The sequence below is a fragment of the Rhea americana genome, unplaced genomic scaffold (assembly GCF_003343005.1).
Source record: "Rhea americana isolate MKP2758 unplaced genomic scaffold, rheAme1 scaffold_362, whole genome shotgun sequence".
Classification (NCBI taxonomy): Eukaryota; Metazoa; Chordata; class Aves; order Rheiformes; family Rheidae; genus Rhea; species Rhea americana.
In genome coordinates, this window is record NW_028186493.1 from 500350 (window position 1) to 512241 (window position 11892).

General features: G+C 37.9%; 1 protein-coding gene across 3 annotated transcripts in view; it reads left to right on the forward strand.

The window, feature by feature from the left end:
* The window catches only part of ADARB1 (adenosine deaminase RNA specific B1), a 94723-nt gene that overhangs the window by 36473 nt on the left and 46358 nt on the right, over positions 1-11892 (forward strand). For all 3 annotated transcript variants that reach the window (XM_085312420.1, XM_085312418.1, XM_085312419.1), the window contains exon 3: positions 8239-8313. In XM_085312420.1, the coding sequence (XP_085168546.1) occupies positions 8286-8313 (28 nt within the window). In that variant the 5' untranslated portion in view covers positions 8239-8285. The remainder of the gene's footprint in view (positions 1-8238; positions 8314-11892) is intronic.

An 11892-nucleotide genomic window follows, 5' to 3' on the forward strand; every position in this document is an offset into this window, starting at 1 on the left:
AAGGAAAAATAAATGTTATTTGGACTTCTTAAGTAAGTATACTTTGTAGAAATCTTAACAATAATTTTGTGATAGGAAATTGCTGTGCAGGAGAATACTGAAAGCTTTCTAAGATTTTAGTTGAATATCTGCAATGAATTCTACAATGCATTTTTTCAATTACAATGGCTTGTAGCAATCATCTGCCTCTCATTCTGTTCTCTGATTTATCTGATTATTGTTACTTTCTCCGAGAATGGTTTAATCTGAAAATTGAGTTGAAATAGTTTTCTCCCTCTCCCCCCTTTTTTTCCCTTGATACAAACTTATAGGTAGCACAGCCCTTTCTTTTCCCTAAAATGTCCATGTAGTAAGTTCATAGGCATGCTCTTGTTGCTTTGCACCCACAGTTGAGGGCCTTGCAGTCTTTGTTTTGTTGTGTCAAGGGTGCTGCTCTGGCCTGCTCTTTGGTAAACAAGCTTCTTGTTAGTCCTGCAAAGCAAAAGAGCCCAAGCATGACAAGCTTCTTGAAAGTACTATTGCATAGAAATCTTTTCAGAGAACCCTTTGGATAGTATGAGTGTTCCCAAGCAGTGGTGTTGGGTAGCTCTGTGGTAGCCATGTGTGCAAGGTACCCAGCGGCTGTGTTTGGAACTAATGTGATGGGTGCTGGGTCAGCGTTTCTTCTCTGTATGGGCACAGAGGTACCCGCCGTGGCTGTAGCACCTGCAGAAGATGTGATAGCATGCGAGAAAACTAAGTTTGGGATTGCCTCTATTAAAGGACAGTGGATTCCAGGAGTGGGTGGGGTGTGTATGTCACTATGTATTTCTCCTAGAGCTGCTGGAGTGTCTACCTCTCAGCCTTCAAGCAGAGTTTCTGAAACAGTGGTGCTGCAGAATCTGTCTTGGCATTGTCTATGGCCATAAACTCTGAAGAAGAAGGAAGAAGCAGTCAGTTCATTGACTTTAACCCTTTACTCTCCCTCATTGCTCTCAAGTTAGTGCTCTGGGCAAAAACTAGGTCTTGAACATGTCTGTATGCTCTAGCTGGAGACCATGCTAGGTTGTACCTCCCTGCAGCCATGTCCACTTCCCAGGGGCTTCTGCCAGTATGACTTCGCATCCATGGTGCTCTAGACAGAGGAGAGGAGAACATCTCTTTGTATTTAACTTCAGAAAAAGTCACCAAGGCCAGAAGTAATGGAAAAAAATTGCCAAGTCAGAATCTACCTAGCAAACCCTCAAGAGGCTTGTGTTTAAAGTCAAACAAAACTGTACAAAACTTTAACCTAATAAATACCTAAGCTATAAGCAACATTTAATTGACAGCATAGATGAAGGTGGCTATGCCAGTTGTTTGGCTTTGGCTGCAGACTTAACTCACATTTTTGTACTTGCTGTCCTGAGTTCAGTCAGCAGCAAATGTGAGCTTTGAAAAAATATCTGCTAGTAGTTTCTTAGAATCTAGATGGGATGTCATCTCCATGCTAAAAGATGAATGTAATTGGGCAATTAGGCATCTGAGGGTGGTAGTTGAAAAGGAAGGTTCATCTGTATTTCTCTTATTTAGATGTAGACTTACTATTTGAATCAGCTCTCTGTCTCTTCTGGGAAAAGTAATAATTGCAGTTGACTCTGGTCAAAAATAAGAATTTCACAGGCTCCTGTTCAAGCCTGTAAGATTTGTTCAGTTGTTAGCATGTGGTGGTGTATGATGTGTGGGTTTTTTTTTTTTTTTTTTTTTTTTTTTTTTTTNAATTGATGTGATACTACCTGTAGACTATGGAAATACATAGTGTAAGAATACCTTGACTTGTAAGACTTCTAGCATTTTATTATTTTCAGAATGTTTTAGTTTATTGTTTTATACATATTGAAACACATAATTTTAAAAAAAGATTTTTAATGCAATTTTTACAAAATTGGGCTCTTCTCAGAAAGCAAACTTAAGAAGCTTTTATAGAGCAAACATAAGTAGCCTGTTCTCAAAAGTTTTACTACAATTTTTAATCTCTTTAGAGGAGAAAGGCTTATGCGATTTGTATTATCCTTTCCCATTTCTCTATCCATCTGTTCAAGTGAAGATGGTGATCAGACAGAAGAGAGATTCTCAAACTAGTGCTGCTGTTATACAAGGGTGGCCCACATGGTTATTGAAAATAGGTGAGCCAGCTGCTGCCCAACAGCTGTGCTCTTAGAGAAGCTAGGTTAAACACAGAGTGTGATCCTTCTTGCCTGGTGGCAAAGGTCCTGGTGAGTGTACTGTGATAACATATCAGATTGTATATCAGGAAAATGTTCCAGGCTCTCAGAAGAGGTATCTCCTTTCTGAAGTCTCTAGCTTCCTGGCTGAGACTGGAGAAATCTCACACTTGAGTCTTCCTGGCTTTTCGTTTGTGTAGCACTGTCAACAGCAAGCACAAAAGGCTTCTGGTTTCTCCCATTGTGCACGGGGGCATGCACATGTTACTTGAAAACTGTCATCTCCAGTCTCTAGATGTTTTCTTTGACTGTCTCTGGAAAATTGCTCCACTCTCTTCCTGATTCTTTCGCTCATCCCTTGTTCCTAGGTAGTATTTTGTTGTCTATTTGTTATTGCTGTAATACTTGCATTGATTCATGACCCTGGAGTCATCTACCTCCCTCTCTGATTTTGCCTCCTTGACAGGATTTCCTTGATGTCCAAATGCTCATTTTGTATTATTGTAGTGCTTGAGGGCCGAGCAATGACAAAAGTCCTTGCATGAGGTGCTGTAGAGTCAAAGGGCAAAGAACAGGCTCCTCATTCTGGAGAGATGAGAACTTGGTGACAAATTCAGATGAGCAGCAGCTAGGGAAGAACAGGGAGATTGTGATGTATCCCATATTCCCTGCCCAACTGTGTTACAGACAGCAGAATCAGTGCTCCTGCCTATACTGAAAATAGCTCTAAGGATATGTGATAGTGCAAGAAAGGAGGGGAAAAGAAATCAAGAAACCTCCAATCCTACCAACATTAAAGAATATTTAATTTTGTGATTTCTTGTGTACTCATCTGATGCAAAAAGGTTGATGCTTCTTTCAGTGTTAAGTAGTGCAGATGATGCTACCATCCCATTTAATGCAGTGAGGTTTTTTCAGTATACAGGTGTAACCAGAGGCTGTTGAAGACAGAAATAAATAAAACTGTGATCAGTTCCTATTTTATGTTTGGAAGACTTTTCTGATTCTTAAATTTTATTTAAATGAAGGCTTGCTTGATTTCTGGGTGTTTGAAATAATAATTTGTTTTACTCCACTTAGTAAAACATGCTTGTTTATGGCAACTTTAGTTGTCTGTTTTTTTTCCTCCCCAAATTGCACGGGGTTGGAAGCTGTCATGAAATGGGGACTCTGCTAGCCAGCATGAAATGGAGCAGCCCAAGATTGGGGAAGCTTGCAGCTGAAATAAAACATGACCAGAAGCTCTGCATCCTCCTGTGGGCTATCAGGAGTGTTTTAACTCAGGCCTACAAAATCTGAAGTATCTAAAGAACCTAAAGTATTTCGGTGGTCCTTGAATGCTGAAGGTCTTTGTTTGACAAAACATGAAACAGCTCGACAATACAAAGTGCTAATGTCTTAGGTGAAGCCTATTAGTTTTAGTGGTACAGGAGGAAACATAAATGGTATGTTAAATATCATAAGTGCAAGGTTGACATAGGCTCACAGAGCAGCTGCAACAGTTTCAAAACACCTGTGGGCACTGCAGCAGAGAAGACCTCTAGGGTAGGATTTGAGAAAATAATATTACAGCTTTCTAGATACTTACAGGGAACTCATTCTTGTCTCTTTCCTACTCAAGATGAAAGTTTAATAGCGCTCACACTGAAACAATCAATGGGGATGTGTTTGTGGAATGAAGTTCAGGTATCCCATTACTACATAAAAGATAGTGATAGAGCTGAGCTTGTAATGAAGAACCCTAAAAGCCGAGTGCTGGAGTTCTGTGTAAAGTGAAACAAATGGAGCAGAGGAGGCCAAAACTGCTGTAGAGAAAGTATGTATGGATGTGGACATGCATCTATACCTAGGTTTGAAGTGATGTCTCTTTGAATATGTTACAAAAGGTAAGATGGGATTTTTAAGGACTAGTGCAGAGAGGCTGTAGTACACAAGGTGCATGATGAGGAGAGTAAGGACGAGAGATTATAACTGAAACCTACAATTCAGCTAAAGCTAAAAGTTGAGAAAGTTCTGTAATTTGGTTTTGAGTACCCCTAGGAGTCTCAGGAGTAGTATGTGTGAATGTAGTGTTTTAGCTCTTTGCCCTTGCAGTTCCAAACTGCAGGTGACATAGTCTTTGGGGACTTTTACTGTTTGTCTTGTGCATCATGCTTACGTGCATGATGAAGGTCTGCTTTAGTTTGCGCTGTCTAACTAGCGGGATATCTAAGCAGCTTCATGTTGCTCAGAAATGTGTTTTGTGTGTTTTGGCACTATGTCTCCTCTCCTTCTTTATGGAGAAGCCTCTAAATTACTTAAATCACTATCTTCTCCAGGCTGAGTTGAGGAGTGAAATGGAAATTTTCTTGCAGGAGCAAAGAGGCATTTTCGAGGCCACAAACCTAAGTGCTCATAAACATTTTACATTGCTGATATGAAATTTATTATAATTACAGGCTCTTGACACCCATGAATGGAATGTTTTGTTATTGAAATAGCAAGTGAAATAGTGACAAATATATGATGTATTTTTCTTTCTCATGTAACTTTTAAAGGCATAGTATTAATTAGCCTAATGATTATTAAGTAGGCCTTTTGCTTTTTCTATAAGTACTGCTCAACTCCTGCTGTGAAAGTAAGCCATAAAGATTGCAAATAGTTTACCTGATGAGGATTTGTTCAGTTGAGGATATAGCAGTTTTAAACATCTTTAATTACTGAATAACAATATTTGACCTAGCATAGGTGTTAACATTGCAAATATACTGTCTGTATTTTCTACTGACATTCTTTATTCCTTTTCTCAGTATCTGATACTCCTTTATGAGTTACAAATTTTTAAGTATTTTATATGCACATTTAATTTTGCGTTTTAACCAGTGGGTTATACAACTGTTACACAGTCAGCTGTATTATTTGTTTCAGTATTCCTACATATTATCTTTCATCCTTAGATGGAAGTTTTGTTTTGCTTTCCTTGGTTGTTTTCTTTTTTTAATGTTAGCAAAGGTGGTGAGATTTTTTTTTCTTTTGCATCAACCTTACCAAGTGACTATATTGATTTATATGAGTCCCTCCTCTCAGTAAGTGTTGAATCTGTTGTCTGATTTCCACCAATGTTGACACTTGAAGGGAGTATGAAGTTGCTAAATATTTAATTAAAGTTGACAGCTAGATGGAAGAGAGAGAAACAGGTGTGTGTCCAGAGGGAAAGGCTGTAATAAGAGCAAAACACATAGTTGAGCAAGCACTTCACTAGAAATTGGGTATTGAACAATACATAAACAGAAAATCCCTGGGGTTGCAGTGAGTTCAGATGTGCTCTTTTAACATCATAGCATTCCTGTTGGAAAGAGGTTATGAAAGATCTGCTGCAGGGAGAACTTCAGCTGGAGTTGATGAGTCACAAGGCAATCTCGTTAAGGTAAAGCTGCTGAGATGCAAGGCAATGGTGCCAGGAGGGTTGGAGCTGGAGGCAGCAGGGTTTCTTGAGTTCAGCTACTCATAGAGCTACCTGTTTGATTAGTGTCTTACCATAACATGCTTTGCTAGGGTCTCCACCTAAGCCACCTCTTTCTTCTGATGATCTTTGTAATGTGCCCAGTTACCATTTGTGCCAACCCATACAATAACATAAAATCAAGCTGTGTCTTTTATGCTGCATGCCTTCCAGTGTTTCCCCTTTTTTGGAGGCACAGATAACCTCTGTTTCCTGACCGTTCCTTCCTGTCCCTTCCAGTTGCAATCTTGGTCTGTGGTTTCACCATACATTGTCTTTCCTGGCAGTACGATCTTAAGATATCACCAGTGTCTCACCTTTTCCTTCCCCAGACACCATTTGTTGTAGTGCTGCACAACTCTGGTAGCTTTACTGGTACCACCAGTTGTGTATCCATGCTGAGAGTCAGCTGCTGAAGGAGTGGTAAGACCAGTGTCTTAATCTCTGTTGAAGACAGCATATGTGACTACAGCCTCAGTCTGAATTGGTTATTGTTCATTCTGCTGAGTCCTGAATATCCTGAATGCTTATCCTGAAAGTGTCTCTGTTTGATTGATAATTTTTAGGAAGATATGTACTTTGTAGGTAAAATTTGCATGGATAATTAGAAATGATGCCCCAGAATTTCGGCATCTGTGTTCATCCGGATACTGAAGTCCTTGCAAATTCTGAAAATATGAAATGTCAAATATCTTATTGAAGAGGAAAAAAGAAAAAGAATACATATTGCGGAATGGGAATGAAAAAGTTCCAGGAGCTTTAAAGCCTGTTCCCTCTTTCCATGTTAAAAGTAAAAGGCTGAAATGCTGATGGGAAACAATTGTATTGTTAAGAACAAGAGTGCTGAAGTTTGCCTTGTGATTGCTGTGGACTCTTCATAATAGTTTTGACGGACCAGATCAGATATACCCTTAACAAAAGTAGGTGTTGAATCTTAATTTTATCTGATTGTCAGCAAAAGCAGTCAGTCATGTTGATGTATTAGCATTTGTGATAGAGTTATTAAAAGGAAATTTGAAAGGCAATAGAATAATTATGTTAATAACTTGGGATTGCTATGGATTAATCTTTGTAGGAGAAGCATTGCTAAGACTATATTATTGACTGTTTAGTGAGGGTAATGAAAGCAACTGTGGTGTGCTAAAGGAGATCAGAGCGTGGCATGGTGGGAGACTTGGTAGTGACGGTAGACTTGTATGCCTCCCATGTAAACTAGATGAATGTCACATCAGGACATAATATCAAAACTAGACTTAGAGACTGATTTATGATGGATCAGCTAATGAAGAAGCTGGCAAGAGGGTAAGCCATTTTCAGCCTGGTCCTGAGCAGTTCACAGAGCCTGCTGCAAAATGTAATGATCAGAGCTGCTGTGCAACAGAGATCATAATATAGCTTGAAGCACATCCTTGCAGGAGTGACAAAAGCCCTCCCAAAATCCATTGTGATGAGTTGAAGAATTTAGTTTAAATTTGCCTGGAAATTCATGTTCTTATGGAAATATCTTTGAAAGTGAGGCCTTTACAATTTAGAGAGAACGGCTAGATTATCACAGAACTATTTTGCATTTGCACAATACAATTCTCTCTTCGAATACTTTCCAAACAATTATGGTAAYGAATCAGCAGAAAATAAATGCATCATAAAAAGCGAAATAAAGCAATGCTGAGTGTAGAAAGCACGGGATTTAGCTACCAATACTTTAGGAATGCTAAGAGGCAGACGAACACAAAATTCAACAGACTGGCAAGTACAAAACAAATGACAGTTTCCCATGATTTGATCCTCTGCAGTTTAAGGATGCCAAGATATTAATTCTCCACTTTACTCTCCTCACTGTAACAATAGATCTTTCAGTAAAAGTGTGTTCATCTACATCTTTCACGTGTGGTTCTGGGTTCAGTGCTCTCTGACTAATGGACTTGAATAATAACTAGAGAGCAGTATGTATTATGTACATAATACATTTTAAGAAAAAAAAAACAAAAAACCTACCAACATGGACCAGACCAAACCAAACAGATGTTCATCAGAACGGTACTGGGTAGACAACTGCATCATCAGCCTATTGACTGCTTGAACTGTGTTTTTACGTGCAAACTGGGTTTGACATTGTTTTTACCTTGAGATATCTTGCTGGTTCACTCCAGGAAGAGCATTTCTTCATTTAACCAGGTCTAAAGTTGGTGTCACAAACAAACTGCTGACTCAAGAAGTTACCTGCAATAGCTGTTAAAGAAAGTTATGTTTGTAGTGAGATAATGTGGCTTATATACAGTTGTACTCCTGATACATGTCTGTATGTGTACTTTCTGATTAAAAATATTGCAGTCTGCCATAAGAAAAGCAAAAATGCTTGCAGAAGTTGCAGAATTTGCAGTTCTGTAGAGTGCAGAGATATGAATGGGTAGAAAAGGTTATGCAAAGAGTGAGCTGTTCACTGTCACTCGAGAAAAGTGTATGGAAAGCACAAAGCAAAGCCAGTGCCCAGGCAGGGGATGCTAAAGCAGTTTGATCACTTAAGCTTGTATGTTGGCACAGTAAAGCTTAAAAACTCTATTCTCTATTTTCCAGACAGAAGCAGTCTCCGCCAGGCAAGAAACCAACAAAAATATTTCACAATGGATGTAGACGATGAAGAAAATATGAGTAAGATGTGTTTATTTACACAGTAGTAAATTATGTAATCATTTCTGAAGGTGACTTTCTCTCACTAGCACAGTGGGTGACTGTGAAATTTTGTAAACACAATTTAAAACAGTTTCTTTGAATGTTTTAAATATGTTATGGAAGAATGAATCAGAGCTTTTTTTTTTTTTTTTAACTAAAAAAATCCCTTTTAAATACTAGTAACTAGATTAGTATATAACCATATGTGTTTCATATTTTTATTCCAGCACTTGGCTAATCATGCAAAATATTTATATTTCAAAATAGTCTGTAGTTTTATAACTTAACTATTTCTGCTTTGAACTGGCAACAAAGTAATGATGACTGTTTTCTCACATTGATTAAACAGCTTGGTATACTGCACTGATATCCCACATATGGGATTGACGCATTCTCCTGCTATAGCATAGGAAGCGCAGAAAACCCTTTCTGTGCCCTGACTGTGTACTGTGTGTCACAGCTTTCTGGCTGCTCTTCTGCAAATTCCTCGCCTCCCAAAAGATCCACAAGTAGGGTTGTGGGTCACCCTTGAGCTAGGTGGGATTAGTTCAAGAACAGATCTTGTGCAAGATTTCCTGTCAAGATGAGACCCGCTTTGTGTAGTTTTATTAGGCAGGTCATTAGGAGGCTTGATGGGAATAAAGATCATGATTACATGAGATGAAGAGAGAAGAATACTAATTTGAAAGGTGAAAGGCTTGCCCCATGTCTGTACAGTGCATCAAACAAATATGTTGAAGACAGGACAATTTCTGTAGCCCGTAGTGCACAAACCATGCTAATGATGGCTAGCATTGTTCTGGGCTGCTTGGGGTTTTTCGCCTCCAATGATGGTAGTGTTTGTGGTTTACTTGTCTGCCAGTGGTATTAATTCTGCAATGGAAAATATCTTGGCGTTCTGCCATCACAGCATTCATACTGACAGCGAACTAAGAATAGGCCACTGGCAGAAGAAGAACAGTCTGGAAGAGGGAGAAATAGTGGAAGTGGGGTTAATAAGGGTTAGGGTCCAGTTAGAGATCAGGATGGAGGGGCTCAGGGAGAAATGAAGGAGGCTGTAGTCAAAGTACATAAAGTAAGTGGGGGAAAGCAGAAGCGGAAGAAAGAAAAGCAAAAGGAGGAGCTAGAAAAATCGCAGTGCTCGGTTCACCACCTGTCTTGGAGGTCTGATTGGTCTCATTAGACAGCTCCAACCCTGACATAGTGAAGTGTTTAAATGTATGTTTATGCTTAAAAATAGTCAAATACAGTGACCATCTTAATGAATGCATTGGTGAAGTACTGTGAGGCTGCTAACTCTGTGGTAGAATTTAAGATCCAGAATTTAAGAACAAAGTGTTCTCACTAAAATATTAAAAAATATTTTAAAGATTTTTGGCCTTTCAGCTATTGATTTAATTTTTGTGTGTGAATGAGAGAAATGTTTTGTTGCTACTATGCTTATGTGCCGTGCTTGACTGTAATTTATTATAGGAAGCGTAATAATAAACATGTGCTTATTCCCTCTGAATGAAAATGTCTARACACTACATCTCTCTCAAAGGTTTTGAAGCTCAACAGTATAGGAGGCTTTAGAAGAGCAGCTGAAGTTCAGTTTGAAGAAGTTACAGCATGTTTTTTATTGGGAAATGTTGGATTATCTTAAATTAAAAATTTTAATTGATTTAGAACGTGTCATTTTTCTTTAGCTGAAAGAGTGAATTTGCCTGTAATAGGTCTGCTATTGCTTTTTTTTTTTGATACAAATGAAATTACTTCGGATGGATGCTAAGAATACATTAGCTGTTTGTATAAGTGGCCTCCTTAAGGAGGACTTTAGAGAGGTAAGAGAAGTAATTTGGTAATTCACATAATTTGAAGATAATTGTCAGACAAAACATGCTATATCCCAGTAAGGAGTAAATCTGAGCATGAATAAAAGGTACCTTGCTGAGTTGAAGAAAATATAATCTCTTTGACATTCTGTAATGTCTTTAAAAATATTTAGTTTCCGTCTGCTTTCGTGTTTTTTTAATGTTAGTGCATTAAGATAAGAAACTGCTTGAATTTTTTGAGCTTCTTATCTTGTCAAGAGTCTGCCTGCATGGAGTTGGTTGCAGGTTTGGGGCATGCATTTGTAAAAATCTGGTTGTCTCCCAAAAGCAAATTTTCAGATGCCTTTTCTGTACTGTATTTTCTAAGGGATTTTATTCTAAAATGACAACATCAACTATGTCTATGCGATGAGCCTATACAACAGAAGCAGTAAGAAGGCTTCATACATCTGTGTATCAACACAAATAACATGGATTGGAAATGTTACATTATCAAATTTATGGGAGAAATCCAAGTTTGCCACCCTTGATTTTTGCCAAGATTTTTCTTACTTTGCAATCTCAAAGGATATAAAAATATAAAAAGATATAAAGTGTGCTATAAGAAGTTGGCTGTTAAAACTTGTGTTGTTTTATGTAGATCCTTTCTAGGGGAAGTATTGTAAGGAAAAGAAGGTAGACACAGGCAATATTTATAGACTGTAGTTTTAAAGTTAGAATTTCTCTGAAGAAGCTAGAATTCAATTTGTATTCATTCTGCAGGAATTTAAGGCAATGATATTACATTTACTCCCCTGAGTGCACTTTTTAATTACAAGGAGAGAGAGGGAAAAGGAGAAAGAAAAAAAAAAAAAAAGCCAGAATGTTTCTTAACTAGCATAAAATTTTTTATCCATCTTTTCCTTTCAGAATGCTTAGCAAATATCTAGATTAAAAAGTGTTTCGGTGGCAAAATTTATTTCTTCCACTAGAGATGTCGACATGTTGATACTGTCAGAAACTATTTTTGCCAAGGCAGCTTCCACGGACATCAGTGAAACCTGTGGTCCAAACTGCCAACTATTTTTAGCGTCTGGAGAATAAACTAGTCTTATAAAGAATGTCTTATTCTAAAGTTAAAGGTAGTATTAACATTTTAAAAAGCTGGATTCTGTTATCAAGCATTCATGGCTATATTTACACCACTTTAAAATGCTGGATACACAACAGCTATAATGGAGCTCAAAGGATTCTTGAAAATATTCGTTACTTTTAAAGATTTGTAAACATATTTAAAAACTTGTATAGGTCAGTAAAATTCTTGACAGGCAAGACATACAAAGATAACATGGTCACTTGTCAACCACAGTAAAAGTTTCAAAAAAGAAAATGGATAATGAAAAGCATCCATTACTGACTGCAGGGATTCGGTTTTTTATATATATAGTTCAGATTGTAAATTTTTCTCCTGCTAACTCTTTCCTATGCGTTGCTGATATTGTTCTAGCCTTTACAATTCTAAGKTTTTTTTTTTTTGCCTCCTTTTTTCGTTATTTTGTTGAAAGCTATGATACCAGCAGCAAAAGCCTTAATACTGGCCTTCAAATCAGATGGACAGAACTTGAAAAGAGCGAAGCTGGCTTTTAGAACATCCATGGAACAGTCCACGTCTTCCATGAGTTCTGCTTTGAAGCAGTGAAATTTTATTCCCTTTGAGTATTGCTGTTCCTAACCAGAGTTATGATGGGATCTTGAATCAGCAATA